This window comes from Meles meles, chromosome 11 (assembly GCF_922984935.1).
Source record: "Meles meles chromosome 11, mMelMel3.1 paternal haplotype, whole genome shotgun sequence".
Taxonomy (NCBI): Eukaryota; Metazoa; Chordata; class Mammalia; order Carnivora; family Mustelidae; genus Meles; species Meles meles.
The window spans coordinates 30493415-30509062 of NC_060076.1; the positions used below are offsets into that span (position 1 = coordinate 30493415).

The 15648-nt window shown below is 45.1% G+C and overlaps 1 protein-coding gene across 1 annotated transcript; it reads left to right on the forward strand.

Annotated features, from left to right (window-relative positions):
- The first annotated feature begins 391 nt into the window (after nucleotides 1-391).
- On the forward strand, nucleotides 392-14853 carry ALDOB (aldolase, fructose-bisphosphate B). The gene is made up of 9 exons (XM_046023864.1): nucleotides 392-550; nucleotides 5498-5619; nucleotides 6434-6645; nucleotides 7679-7733; nucleotides 8588-8748; nucleotides 9858-9941; nucleotides 10805-10979; nucleotides 11390-11589; nucleotides 14318-14853. Exons 2-9 carry the CDS (start codon nucleotides 5508-5510, stop codon nucleotides 14411-14413), a joined length of 1095 nt encoding a protein of 364 aa, XP_045879820.1. The 5' UTR covers nucleotides 392-550; nucleotides 5498-5507; the 3' UTR covers nucleotides 14414-14853.
- Nucleotides 14854-15648: the final 795 nt, after the last annotated feature.

Sequence of the window (15648 nt, forward strand, 5' to 3'; positions counted from 1 at the left end):
AAGGAAGGAAAGAAAGAAAAGAGGAGAGAAGAGAAAAGGAAAGGAAAGCAAAGCTTGGCCAAGGTCATTTAGTAAGTGCTAGAGCTAAGGTGACATTCTTCCCAGGTTCTGTTGGTGGCTCTAGAGCTCTGTCATTTACTAACTCTGTGACTTAGGGGAATCCTCGAATCCTCTGTGCCTCAGTTTCCTCACCTGGAAAAAACAAACTGTCTGCATTAAGAACTACATGGTCTCCTATAGCTTTAACATTCCCTGAGTCCGGTGAGTGTGTGAGCATGATCGGGATTCGGTGTTTATGAGCCAATCAGGCACTGGATAAACACCTCCCTATCAGGCCAAGGTGGGAAGGGGAGGGTGAAAGTTAAAAAAAAAAAAAGAAGAAGAAGAAGAAGAAAGAAAGAAAAGAAAAAAAAAAGGCAATCCAAAACCAACAAACAAACTCTGACAGGAGGTCTATAAAAACTGCGTGTTCCCAAAGGTTCGTCCTATTTGGCAGCTGCTGCCTCGTCCACAGCTTCTGATCTCTAAGGGGCCTCTCCTCTCCCAAACTGTAAGTAACAGAATTTCCTTTGTCTGCCTGGACTGCACCAGGGAGTGAGGGTCACTGATGATCCTATACATGTAGCCGAGAAAGTCTGCTTGTTTTTATTTTCAGGAAAAACTCGGTGGTGGCCAAGACGTGTTGGTGTGCTGAAATGGTTGTTTTCCTCCCTAAGCGTAAATGTTCATCCACAGCTTTGCTGACCCTCTGAGCGGAGGCAGAGTGTTTGAGACCATTCCTGGTATTACTCCTCTGAAGGCTCTTCTGTCTCTGACTTCAACACACTTTCTTGGTTAGGTTCTAATCACTTATCGAGATTCCCCCTCATTCCTCCTCTCCCCGTAACAACTGCTTATTTTGATGATTTATTTACAGACCTGTTGTCGTATGTCATTTTCTTTATTCTCTTCCTACACCCACTAGTGTTGGCACTGAAGTTTTTTTTGTCACACAAATGGACTCCTGGTGTGTGTTGCCCTTGCCTGCTCCCACTGCTCAAATGAGAACGCGCAGAACACGCGTCAAACGGCCACAGAGCCCCGCAGTCATTAGATTATGAATCGTCCAACTTCCACTCATTTGATAGTTCCTGTAACATTTCCTACTTTGAAAATCCTACAGCTTAAGTGATTTGGAGTCAAAAGCAGGCTGATGTCCTTTGGGACATTTTGCTCTACTCTCTGAAAAGCAGACACGTGCGGATAGACATGTTGTGCCTTTTAAAATAAATTTCTCTCTAAATAGTTACCTAGGGCTCCATTCGCCCGTATGGACCTGGTGGGGGCTTGAACTCCAGCCACCTTAGGTGAAGGTGCATCTGGGCACCACCCAGGCCTGCGCTAGAGCACCAGGTGCTAAGTGCAGTATAGCTGTTGTCATCCTAAAAGAAAGGGAGCCACTCAGCTCTCTTTCGGAGCTACCTCATGTGGGTTCAAAGGCACCAGGCTGTCCTAAGGCATCTCATTGCATCTGTCACTGTGACACTGAGGAGGGTAATGAAGCTGTGGGCATCCTCACACGTCTGTATATAAAAACCTTGCTCACAATGCTTGCAGATCATAGGCTTTCAACACATGAGCCCCTCTTGTCCTCTTGAAAACCCATCCACCTTGCCTGTTGGAGAAGTGAATGGACTCTCTACTTTCCGATATTTCTTCAAGAGTTAGATATTCACATTTTACAAGGCATTCTCCTTTCACAGAACCTCTTGAAGAAAGGCAGAATGAACCACATTGTAGGTTTCACATGCTATTTTGCTAAAAAGGATTGGAAAAAGGATTCTAAGTCATAAGCCAATAGGATGTGGTTTATAATTCTAGAGCATCACAGTTTGGAAGGGGCCACCAGATATAGTCTTTCTGAGCCTCAGTTTCCCCATCTCTAAAGTTGACAGGGTTGCTATAGATATCCCTGAGGTCATTTGCAGCTATTTTCTGTGATTGCTTTCTATTCTCATATTTTCATACTCACAACCTCTTCCCAGATTTCTGTATGTATCACCTGTTAATGTATAATGTATAATACATAATGTCATATATAAGCCTATTTGAAAAATCAACATTACAAAAAATTTATAAAGTAAAACGTGACAGTTGGTCCATCCCACCCCAAGCCCCACAGGGAATCCCAGGGTGGTTATTCTCTGCTTATACAGATCCACAAATAGTATGTGTTACAGCATTTTCGTAAATAAAAAAGTTTGATATTATATAGTACATACTTCTCTGAAACGTGCTTTTTTTCCCTTTTTATTTAATAATACGATGTGAACAACTTCCCATCACACTTTAAAATCAAATTGGCTTGAGACCACGATGAGCAGAGGCTTTTAGGAGCATGAAACCATTCTCTACAGTTACCTACTCCCAGCTGGCCTCCTGTCTCCTGGGGATGAACATTGGTCTGTGACCCTGTTTTATGATTAACAGAGGAGCAACATTTGTGCTGATGTGGTATAGACCTTTAATCCCTCTGTAGAAGTTTAACTTCCTGTAAACAGGATTGGTTCGATTTGACCTTTTCTCTGTTTTTTTTTCTGGTCGAGTCAGCACACTCAGATGGAAAAAAATACCTTGGTAGTAAATAGAAATATGGAATTTCAGGCAATTATTTTTTAACAAATTTAAAAAGAGAGAAATGGTGATACCCAACATTTTCTTTTCTTTTCTTTTAAGATTTTATTTATTTATTTATTTATTTATTTATTTATTTTTTAAAGATTTTATTTATTTATTTGACAGAGAGAGAGATCACAAGTAGGCAGAGAGGCAGGCAGAGAGAGAGGAGGAATAAGATTTTATTTATTTGACAGAGAGAGAGAGAGAGACAGAGAGAGAGGGAACACAAGCAGGGAGAGTGGGAGAGGGAGAAGCAGGCTTCCCACTGAGCAGGGAACCTGATACAGGGCTTGATCCCAGGACCTTGGGATTATAAACTGAGCTGAAGGCAGATGCTTAATGACTGAGCCACCCAGGTGCCCCAATACCCAACTTTTTCATAATGCATTTTAAAACATCTTCATATTTATCATGCAATTGACTCAACAAATATATTTTGAGCAACTACAGTGAGGAGGGTGGTCACAGGTCACAGTAGAGTCACTTGGCGATGAGACACTCAGAGCAGATATTAGTGCCATTCATTCCACAGTAAACTAAGACTCAGAGAAGTTACTGACTTGTCCATGGTCTCAGTGAGGAGGAAGCAGAGCTGGTCCTTGAACCCAGGTCTGTCTGATCTAGTAGCTAAAACCTGTATGAATGTGTGAGATGTTTATGAATTGACGAGGTCCATGGTATATGGACGATGAGCCACAGCCCATGGATTTTGGGTACTCTGGGGGTATCCTCAACAAGTGTTCTGGGGGTGTTATCAAGAGTCACCCAAAGACTGATACCTTTCACCAGGCTCACTCTTTCCCGGAAGGAGGGGAGTATTACCCCTTATCCCAACTCTATGCCTTATTAGTTAACTGTCCTTGGAAAAATAATTAAACTCTCTCATGTTCTTTCCTTATCTGTTTTGTGGTAGTGGTGGGCGAAGCCCAGCTGCCTTTTGAGGTTATTATGAGTACTGAATTATATAGTACTTGTAAAGCAATTAGCAGAGTACTTGGCATTAATGGTGATTTGCTATCATTGGGCTATGTTTTCCTTTGGTTTCATTAAGGAAACATCTTTATTTCATAGTTGTGAATTCTTTTATGCAATTACGTAAACTAAGAGAGAAAATTTGCACTTTGGCCTGAAGGTCACCAACTTCAGGTTGTCTTTTTCCACATAAAGATCTAGTGCCCAGATTTACAGCAAGTAATCCCAGACTATGATATTGCAAACTCATGTGTAACCAAGGGGAAACACGATCTTCACGTGGCTGGGACAGGAGTGGCCTAGGAAGAATATCTTCTCTAAAGATCATTGGCCGCTAGCCTGTCCTGTCCTCAGGGACAGCACTGTAGTTCCAGGCTTTTGGGTTAAGATGAGGACTCCTGTTGAGTGACAATGGCATCCGTGATACCAACAATATTTTTTCAAGAATTAGTTCCATAGCCCCATCCACTTCTTATATCAAGCCTGCCTTAAAGCAATGCAGAAAATGTGAAGAAACTGATTTGCCATTAGGGTCAGGACTGGGTGGGGAACTCTGCCTCACCATAGCTTAGACTTTGGACAAATCAGTTAACTTCTTTGAGTCTCAGATTGCTCATTAATTAATGGAGATACTAGTTGGCCTGGTTACCTCATTGCTGAGTGGATCAAATGAGAACTGAAGTATCCTGGGCTTGAAGGAAGTAGAAAGCAGAACATGGGATGTCTACCCTATGGATGAGTGTATGAGGGAGGGAAGACCAGGGAAAGGAGCAGGCCATAGGACTGGATAGGAAACCATTCAAGGTAGTCTTTACTACCATTTTTTTTCTTTGATAGTCCAATATATGCAAAATTACTCTTTCTAACAGCCAAGATGAGAGCCCTGTGCCTTTCCATTTTTTTTTAAAGATTTTATGTATATATTTGACAGACAAGAGATCACAAGTAGGCAGAGAGGCAGGCAGAGAGAGAGATGGGGAGCAGGCTCCCTGCTGAGCAGAGAGCCTGATGTGGGGCTTAATCCCAGGACCCTGAGATCATGACCTGAGCCGAAGGCAGAGGCTTTAACCCACTGAGCCACCCAGGCGCCCCATGAGTTTGCATTTTTAAGACTGGCCCAAAGTGGCAGCCCAACAAGAACAATGATCCCTTTCAGAGGACCACCACTGAGGCAGGTGCTTGGATAGGGGGTCTTCAAACAAGAGTCCTTCCTTGCTAGAGCAGTGAAGCTGAGAATTCCTGGGGCAGGGATCACCATATGGCTTTGGCATCCTTAGAGTCTGTGGGAGCCTCCAGCCCAGAGGCACTAAGGGAAAAATCCCTATCTATCCCAAATGGTGTCATAGTCCAGCCTTACACACCATACTTTCTATGTCCCAAAGCTAAGGGAGGTTAACTGCAAGGCCCATCTCCTCTCAAGCTTACTATCCAGAGAATAACACAGGCTAACAGAACAAAATGGGAGATGACCCTAGAGGCTAAACGTCTCAGTGTCCTGGCCTCAAGTCACCCAGAGCACACAAAGGGACCAGAAACCCAGAGAGATAGTCAAGTATCACAGGCCATCCATTCACGAATAAGCTGGCCCAGTCTCTGGTTCAGTGAACCCAAAGGTCTCCTGGAAGACATTTTCTTCAGGATGACCAGGAAATCTGGCAGCCCACCTTCATCCACTATGGCTAATTGCAACCACTTAAGCTAACAGGGGGACGAGCCCAGATCTCAGTTGTTCATCCAGTTACGGAAGTGGGCCGGAAGTGTCAGAGGAGCCTAGAGAGGGTTTGTTTGTACCCCTTCCCTGCCTCAGTCACGAACCTGTCTGCGCTGCCTGCAGTTCTGTTCAGGATACTCCTGCACTCTTTTCCAGACCAGTCACCATGGCCCACCGATTTCCAGCCCTCACCTCAGAACAGAAGAAGGAGCTCTCCGAAATTGCGCAGCGCATTGTGGCCCATGGGAAGGGGATCCTGGCTGCAGACGAGTCTGTAGGTGAGTGCAAGTCGCGTCCTACAACAAGCGTATTCTTATTCCTACAACTTAGCCAAGGCAAGCAACAATTACACTCTTTCTCCTCTCAGAGGAGTAAAGGTACACAGGAGTGGGAACAGAAGACCCAGCAAGCATTGACATTTTGAGTCCTGTAGTTCTGGTAGGCAGATTTCTGAAAACCAAGGGAAGGGGCTCAAGGCTTCCATTTCAAGGCCCCTCACCAGGGATCATTTGAATCTAGACTGTAGAAAGGCCAAGAACTCAGGAACCAGACACAGATACACAGACCTCGCTGCTAATGAGAAGTCAGTGTAAGGTCAGCTAGGGAAGGGCGGGAGGACAGGGAACTGCCCACATCTAGGATAGGGAAGGGCTCGTGGCTGAAAGAAGCCCAGGATGGCACAAGGGAGGGTTTTGGCAGGCCTGTCTGGCCCACCATAAAATGGTAGAAGCCAGGGAAGTCAAGAGCCTACCTTATCCCTCCTTCTGTTGTACGTACATCTAGTCAGATTGGTGGCCGGACCTGGGTCAGGGTGGTGGTGCCTGGAGAGGCCTGAGGGCCAGACATACACACTTGGACCCAATGGTGGTCTCCACCCTGACCTTGACACATCCAGTCCATATGCTTCCTAGCCAGCATCCTGGCAGCAGCCAGGGTCTTTCCCCTGGAGCCAAAAAAGGAGACAGGAGTTTTAAAGATCTAGATAAAAAAGAGAGTCTTGCCATCCATCTTGCTGAGGATCCCTAGAGGGGAGGAGGCTGGCCACAAAGCCCTGGCTGGCTCCTCAAGCTGACTTTGGCCCGCCTACCCTAGGCACCATGGGAAACCGCCTGCAGAGGATCAAGGTGGAGAACACAGAGGAGAATCGCCGACAGTTCCGAGAAATCCTCTTCACTGTGGACACCTCCATCAACCAGAGCATTGGGGGTGTGATCCTGTTCCATGAGACCCTCTACCAGAAGGACAGCCAGGGAAAGCTGTTCAGAAACATCCTCAAGGAAAAGGGGATCGTGGTGGGAATCAAGGTGAACACTTCCATCCCCATCTCCCTTCTGCCTCATCCCAGCCAAACTCCCAGCCCAGTCCCTGGGCAGAGGTTATGAGCACCCTCATTGTCTGGTTGCCATTCACTCTCTTTTCCTTCATCAGCCTCCCCCTGAGAACCACATCCTTTTCTAGATTTTTCTGCCAGTGCCTTCCTCTTTCAAACAAGTTTTCTACAAGGTATTCAATCTCCTGGTGTCTCAATTTTCTCACCTCTAAAAGGGGAATTGTTGTGCCTACCTCATAAGGCTCCTCCAAGGACGATAGGAGTTTTTAAAACAGTTCCGTCGCGTAATTATTATTTAGTTCATGATCACTAGTGTGACTAAACTATTTTCAGGTGTAACTCAGTCTTCCAAAACTACATGAACTTCTCAGGAGTGAAAACTAGTATCTGTTGAGTGCTTACAACTCCAAGCACTCATTTAATCTTCCTTGTAACCTCTGGGGGTCAATTCAGTTCTTATCCTTGTTTAAGAGATGAGGCGAGAAAACAGACTTACAAAGCGTAGCGTAACTTGCCCACAACAAGGCAAAGCCAGAGCCAGTTCAAACCCAGTCTGTCTACCTCTTGGGCTCATGACCTCAGCGTCTGTTATGCTGGGAGTTGAGGCTGCATCTTTATTCTTTCGATTTCTTGGGATAATGTTTTGCTTGGTATGTGTCGGTGCTCCTTAAATGTCTTTTGAACAAATAAGCTAAGCGAAGCTGCTCTTATATGGCCCCTCTGCATTCCAGGTACTGTCAGATTACTTAGTCCCCAAGCTCCAGGCCTGTGCTTTCCATCCTTTCCATTTTCCTAGTGTTGACACTCTTGCATTGCTCATTCCAGGTCCTTGCCTTCTGCTATGGATTTAATTGTGTCCCCGCACCCCCACCCTGTGACTCGTACACCTTCCTAATACAACTCCTTAGCTTGTGAAAGATGAGAACTATTAGTACCAGGAGCTCTGCTTTTGTTTTCTTGGGCCCCCTGACACCTGCTAATTACTTGTTAATTATTTATATTCACAGTTAGACCAGGGAGGTGCTCCCCTTGCAGGAACCAACAAAGAAACCACCATTCAAGGTAAGGCTATCACCTGCTGATATGAATCATGCTAAGAAATGCTAGAAATGCAGGCAAACAAAGAAGTGAGCAAGGGAAAACAAAGCATGAATCTCACCCTGGTTTTTAGAGCCACATACACCTGCTTTTCAACCCTCGCTCCTCTATTCAATAACTATGTGACCTTAGTCTAGTCCTGTTATGTACATGTTCTGAGTCAGTTAGAACAGGATGACAATATCTACTTTGCAGAGTAGTCGTGGGGATTAATTAGACAGTGTACATAAAGTGCTTACCGCAGTGCTTTGCACAGAGAAGATATTCTGTACTTGAGAGTATAATTTTTAGAGAAAAATCCAGCAGCAGAAAAGAGGAAAGGTCCAAGCTTTGGGATTGGACCCACCAGGGTTTGACTCCTGGTTCTGTCATTTACTACTTAGACAATTTTGCAAGGTCCTTCACTGCCCAAGTAGACAAGTGTGAACCACAGCATTAGATTAGTTAAGCAGAGTTTGAACCCAGCTCTGTCACTTCTTAGCCATACAAACATGGTAAAGTCATGCAACATCTTGGAGCCCCTGTTTTCACATCTGTAGAACAAGTATAACATCAACTATTAGAATCGTTATGATAATTAAATGAGATAAGGTATGCAAAATGCCTAGAATCATGCCTGGAACATAGCAAATATTAAACAAATATTAATTCCCTCTGTTCTTCTCCTTAAGTGTAAAGCCCCAGTTTGGGCTTAGTATTGTGATTAATGGTTACTTGCCTGGATATTTTCAATACTTAAGCTCTGCTGACTAAAAAGTAAGGCAAGAAAGAACTCCTTCACTTTAACGGTGGCCCCATCTCTCTTTTCGGACTTGCAGGACTTGATGGCCTCTCTGAGCGCTGTGCTCAGTACAAGAGAGATGGTGTTGACTTTGGAAAATGGCGTGCTGTGCTGAGGATTGACAACCAGTGTCCATCCAGCCTTGCCATCCAGGAAAATGCCAATGCCCTGGCCCGCTACGCCAGCATCTGTCAGCAGGTGCTCTGCCTTTCCCTTGGACTAAAAAGCAGTCAGAAAGAGCTTTCTTCAGAACCTCTCTTTCCAATTTTACTATAAGTACATGAGCCTTATCTCACCAATATATCCTGGTGCCATTTCCCACCACTTTTGCTATAGCCAAGTGTGGTAGGGAAAGATTTGGTCCCACAAGTTAGCTACGAGCCCACAAAGCCAAAGCCATCAATGGCTGCCCTCTGCCAAAGTTCTATAAGCTGGGTCTTAAGAGTGATCCAGCCCTGGGCGCCTGGGTGGCTCAGTGGATTGAGCCGCTGCCTTGGGCTCGGGTCGTGGTCTCGGGGTCCTGGGATCGAGTCCCGCATCGGGCTCTCTGCTCCGCGGGGAGCCTGCTTCCCCCTCTCTCTCTGTCTGCTGCTCTACTTGTGATCTCTCTCTCTCTGTGTCAAATAAATAAATAAAATATTTTTTTTTTTAAAAAAAGAGTGATCCAGCCCTATATGGCCAGGTCATTGCTTACCTATGCTCCATCACATCTAAAACATGATCCTTTTAGATGCCTAGCTTGAGAGTGATAGCTCTGATTCAGCCCCAATCCAAAGAATATCTTAGAGGATGGTGACCTGACACTAATTTCCAACACAGTGTCTCTGGGATCCCAGTTAAGTCTGATTTGCTTGTGTGGGTGCTATGTTGAGGTTACCTGAGTTGTGGGCACCTGGGGAGTCCCAATTAGAACTGTACACAGTGCTTAATTCCTTAATTAACCCACACAGGGGTATCCTTCTTAGTGATTTAAGTTTAACTGTCCCAAAAGGGTGACAGTTAGGTTCTGAGGTAGCTAGAATAATCTCTAGAAGAATCTGTTTCTATAGAAATTAAGGATTTCATTATTTTCCCTACTCCCAGGAGAACTTTTTCTTTTTATTTTTAAACCTCACTGCTCTTTTTTGGCTAAGCTACAAATGCTCAGTAGAGATGCCATTAAATTTCTTTGCACTGCCTCTAAGTTAGTGAATGGCATTTCTTTCTAAGGGTTTCATTTTATCCCAATTGCAACTGTCAAATGTCTTCTTAAGGAAAGGGTCGTAGTGAGAAGAGCTGTACTTTATCTCCTCCTTTTTCCTTTTTAGAATGGGCTGGTACCCATTGTTGAACCAGAGGTCATTCCTGATGGAGACCATGACTTGGAACACTGCCAGTATGTTACTGAGAAGGTAAAGTCTTGAATAAAAAGGTCCCAATTCCAGTTGAAAGATCTTATTTTTAAGTAAGAGCTGTTACTTAACATGTACAAGCTGTTATATATGAAATATTCTTCAGTTGGAATCATTACGTAGCCTTGAGAAGGTAAGGGGATACTTATCAAACCTCCTACACTTTCGGCAAGATGGGATTTTCCTATGGAAAAAGCACAGGATTTGCAGTACCAAGACTTGGATTTGACAATCCTTATTCCCAGCTGTGGGGCTGTGTTTAAATCCTATCTTTTGGGATCAGTTACATTACATGTAAACAAAGAAATTTAAAAGTAAGATGAGACTCACATGACAAAATGTAATTAGAAGGTACTTTGTTCATATTTGCAATGCAACCTGATTTCACTTTCTCCACTTGCACAAGTAGGTGGACTGAGATGAGGTCTGAAAGTGCTTCTGTCTCCAAAATGTATGTTTTTATGACTACTCAAGTTTTATGACTACTCAAGTTCCTATGGGGAAGGAGAGTGGAGGCCAATTTAGATGTCCCCAGCTAGCTAAATCAAGGCAGGCTCAATTGCCCGAAGGGAATTGGGAAAGAAGGAGTGAAGGGGCTCCTGGAAGCAGACCCATGCCATCTGTCCCTGCAGTGAGCAGTTAGAGTAGGGGAGGTGGGGCTAGGCCAGCGTGGTGGTGCTGGATGGCTGTGGCTTGCAGGTGCCTGTGTGTTGTCCTGATGAGGACTAGGGGCTGGTTAGGAAACTTTGGCCAAGTCCATAGGAGGATTCCTTTGTCTCTCATTCCTGCAACCTGGAAGTGCTAAGGTCAGGTGACTGTCAGACTGGCTCTGGGTTTCACCTTTTGGATGTCTTGTTCCTCAGGTCCTGGCTGCTGTCTACAAGGCCCTGAATGACCATCACGTTTACCTGGAGGGCACTCTACTGAAGCCCAACATGGTGACTGCTGGACACGCCTGCACCAAAAAGTATACTCCGGAACAAGTGGCTATGGCCACCGTCACAGCTCTCCACCGGACCGTTCCCGCAGCTGTTCCCGGTAAGGCTTTCCTTCTTCTCTGACTTGAGGTCTTAGCCCTTATCCCGTGAAGGAGTTCCGCCAGCATTTGTGTTGGCCTGGGAGTCTTGTATCCAGGAAACAGACCTTTGTATCTCACAGGCGGCCAGCACTTTCCTCACACTCCATAACACCACATAGCCCGAGTCTGTCCAAATGCACACAATCCGTTGATTTCCTCAATAGTTCACCACCCTCCTTATTTATTAACGCCCTTCCCTCCTTAGCCCAGCTAACCTTGGCAAAAGCAAACTAGTTTTTCGAACCCAGTTCCATGCAAATCGAGTAGAGAAAGAATGGAGACATTCCATTTCTTGTAGGCTCTGGCTTGCTTTCTCAAGCTGGGTAGAGAAGCTGGGACTAGTAGAGTGCAGTGGCTTCTCTTCTTCCAGGCATCTGTTTCTTGTCTGGCGGCATGAGTGAAGAGGATGCTACACTCAACCTCAATGCTATCAACCTTTGCCCTCTACCAAAGCCTTGGAAACTGAGTTTCTCCTATGGACGGGCCCTGCAGGCCAGTGCACTGGCTGCCTGGGGTGGCAAGGCTGCCAACAAGAAGGCAACCCAGGAGGCTTTCATGAAGCGGGCTGTGGTAAGATGCTATTCCTTTTTTTTTTTTTTACGATTTTATTTATTTATTTGAGAGAGAGAAACTGTGTGTGCATAAGAGCAGGTATAGAGAGGGGCAGTGGGAGAGGAAGAGAGAGAATATCCAGCAGACTCCCTGCCGAGCACAGAATTGAGTGCTGGGCTGGATCCCACAACCTGAAATCACAACCTAAGCCAACATCAGGAGTCAGACACTCAACCGACTGAGCCACCCAGGAGCTCTAAGATGCTACTACTTCTTACCTACTTGATCAAGTGTATAGTAGGACCCTGGCTTTCTTACCTGGAGCAGCATTGTTTTCTTCAAGTCATGATGGTATCTCAAGATAGTGTCTACTAGATGTTTGAAAAGCTGTCATGAGAGCTCAGTAGGAAGGTGGAGGCGGGGGAGTTGTAAATGATCTGCACCGGGAGAAGGGTTGATGACAGTAGGCAGGAGACAATCTCCACAGAGACACTTGAGAGGGAAGAGAAGCACTTTTCATTTTAGGAAAAAGTAGAAGGAAGCCACTAGGACAAGCAGCAGGAATAAGATAGGATGTGCCAAGGATCTGGGGAATAAATAGAAACAAGTTTCAGGGGGGCCAGTCATAACACACTGTAGAGAGGTTCAGAATACAGGCTGAGAAAAAAGATGAGATTGGCATGCGGGAGCCTACCGATGACCCTCAACACAACAGTTTCCACAGAAAGAGAAGAGGAAAGATGCCCATTCAAGAAGATTGTCAGGAAAAGGCCCAGAAAGAGAACCAGGAGAAATGAGGACAGAAAAGGATTTTATTTAGTCAGTAACCAGTCCTTTTTGAATATCTACTCTGAGCCAAGGACTGGGGTGAACAAAGGAGACACAGATACTGGCTTCAGGGAGCTTAGAGTTTAGCCAAACAGGAGACAGCCAGGCATGTTCAAATGTAAAGCAAAAGGGTGATGGGTATTGAGGAGGGCACGTGTGGTGAAGAGCACTGGGTGTTATACACAGCTAACGGGTCGTGGAGCACTACATCAAAAACCAATGATGTAGTATATGTTGGCTAGTTGAACATAACAAAAAAATAAAGAAATTAAATGTAAAGCAAAAGGAGTCAGAGGAGAGATTAAAGATGAGGACAGTGGGGAGAATTGAGAGGACAAGGAGTTAGAAGAAATAGGATTGCGTGAGACTATTAAATGCAGGGGGCAGAGTTGATCTCAGAAAGGAGGGAAGAGCAAAGAAGAAAAAAAGTTGGGTTTGGACTCAGGTCTGAAAAGGTGAAGGGATTTGGCAGTTGATTACAGTCAAGGGCATCTGTTGAAGGGGATAAAGGAGTGGAGATTTCCGTTTTCACAGCAGGGAAGCCTGGGATAGCTGTTGAATCGGTCCACTAGGAGACTCACTAGACAGAATGGCCAAGCATCAGGCAAGGAGCAGCTGAAAGGAGAGTGAGTTTGAGATGCATTAACTTAGATCCTGAATTTTCCTAATAGCTCTCTTAATCATGCAGGAAGATCTAGAGCGATGTAAAAGGGAGCTAGAATAAGAGTAAAAGTTCAAGAGGGAGGCAGAAGAGTGCTGAATTTGAGCAACAGCCATGTTCGGCTTGCTGATGACAGAGGAGGCTGGGCGAGGAGTCAAGTGTAGCCAGATCTTTGGCAATGAGGCACTAAAGGGAAGGCAGACCCCAGAGAAGCTTAGAAGCCACCTCAGGGGGATAAGAGAGGTGTAAGATGTTAGAGGTAGTGTCTTACTTTGTTAGGATGGAGAGCTGGGTGTGGCTGTGCTGAGGTGTAGCTGATGAGGGGTGGCTAGATGTGGCTAATATAATGGGAGGAATTGTGAAAATAAGGTTGGAAGAGTCATCCACACAAAAGAAGGGAAGCTGAGCTCATTTAGGATGGTGGTTCTCAAGCTTGAGTATGTGTCCGAATCACCTGGATGGCATTTGAAAACAGATTCTGGGCCCCAGATACTGAGTTTCTAATTGAGATGGTCTGGGGTCAAACCAGAGAATTTCCATTTCTAAGAAGTGCTGAGGTCCATACAACATGCTTTGAAAATCACTGTAGATATAGAAATAAGTCCCAGAGAGAGAGCAAGATAATAGTAACAGGGACTTGAAGACATGGTACCATTGACTGGCACTCAGATATTATTATGGTGGGCTTTACAATTCTGAACTCCCGTTTAATTGGAATTTACACAAGGAATCAAAATAGTATAATTACAACTACAAAAAAATGATATAATCCTGTGGGCAAGTATAGGTGGAAAATCGAAATTTTTTAAAAAAGAATTTTTAAAATTTGCCGTGTTGTACCTCGGGCGGCACCTTGCCTGATCCTTCGACATAACGTCCGGTCCACTTCCTAACTAACTGCAAGCTTCTCCACTTGAAACATCCATTCCCTTATCACTGTATCAATGAGAAGTTTCTCAACTTCAGTCTCTAATACTGTTGTTGCAATATTGTTGGTACTAAAAAGAAACTTTCTCAGTAACTGACGCAGACTTCAGCTTGCCTGAGAGATGCTCAGAAAACTGGGATCTGGGATAAAAAAGGAGATGATGTACTAGAGAAGGCAAGGGAGGCAATCAGCACCAATATTTAGCAAAACCACGGTAAGGAGAGAGAAATCCAGATGCAGGTGGAGCTGGTTTCAAATGAGAGCCGGAGGGTCAAGTACAGGGTTGCGTTTGCTCTAACCCCACGTCCTCTCTCACGCTTGTTTTGTAGGCTAACTGCCAGGCAGCCCAAGGACAGTATGTTCACACAGGCTCTTCTGGCGCTGCTTCTACTCAGTCCCTCTTCACAGCCTGCTACACCTACTAGACCCCCAGGCCCACCAGCCTGCCTCCAGCTCTTCTGGGTGCCTTGGTGGGAGAGCTGAAAGAGAAAAACTTTTCTACTGTCTCTGGAAATTAGACAAAATCAGATCGGAACTACTGGAAACACAGCGCATGCTAAATTCTTAGACACAACGGGGGAAAAAAAAATCAGTTCCTGAAACGTAGGTGTGAGTATCAAGGATCTGACGAAATTTCATGCAATTTCCTTGCAACAGCTCCAGCTCCCCAGGCCCCAGGGTATCCACCTAAGAAAAGAACAGACTTGAAAACAAACCAGCTCTCCATTTGAATAACGACCACCAGATATAACACCTCGGAAGCTGAGTGTGGAGAAGTGTGTCTTATTTAACAATCATAGCAGTGGTAGGTTTTGAAGGAGGCAACTGCAACTGACAAAGAAATAAAATGTTCTAGAAGCCTTCAGCTGATACCGGGTTTTACTTTCTGCTCCTGCTTCCAAAGGGCTCAGTATAGTTTCTGACCTTTGCCTCTGCGAGACTTGACTGACATTAATGGTCAGGGTCTTCAACTTGGGCTACTCACTGAAATCGTCTGCCCAAAATGTAAAAAACCAGATGTTCAGGCCACACTCCGGCCCAGTTAAATCAGAAATGCTGGATGGGGGATCCTCTAAATGTCAGGGTTTCTTAACAGCTTCTTTGGTGATTCCAAAGTATAGCCACAGTTGAGAACTACCACATTAAGTCTCAATTCTGAGAATATTTTATTTTATTAAAGATTTTATTTATTTGACAGGCGGAGATCACAAGTAGGCAAAGAGGCAGGCAGAGAGAGAGAGAGAAGCAGGCTCCCTGCTGAGCAGAGAGCCCGACGACTCGGGGCTCGATGCGGGGCTCGATGCGGGGCTCGATGTGGGGCTCGATGCGGGGCTCGATGCGGGGCTCGAATCCAGGTCCCTGAGATCATGACCTGAGCCGAAGGCAGAGGCTTAACCCACTGAGCCACCCAGGCGCCCCACTGAGGATATTTTAAAAGGAAAACCTTTCATAATAGGAAGCAAGCTACACTGTAAAATGATTTCAAGAAACATGCAGAGTGTAATGGGAAAATCAGCGTGGCTTTGACGCTCGCGTTCCTCTTGAAGTCACCCAGGTTTGATGACACACATTCCACTCCCTGTGCACATCTACGCACACTGCCTCAGTTTGCAGTAAATACAATTCACATGATTATTCCTTATTGCAGCTTTCAATTTTC

Bases quoted from the DNA above. Each gene is read 5' to 3' on its own strand.
- ALDOB (XM_046023864.1), top strand. From the start codon at position 5,508: ATGGCCCACCGATTTCCAGCCCTCACCTCAGAACAGAAGAAGGAGCTC. The intron at 5,620-6,433 runs GTGAGTGCAAGT...CGCCTACCCTAG, and splicing joins GGCTGCAGACGAGTCTGTAG to GCACCATGGGAAACCGCCTG. The intron at 7,734-8,587 runs GTAAGGCTATCA...TCGGACTTGCAG, and splicing joins CAAAGAAACCACCATTCAAG to GACTTGATGGCCTCTCTGAG.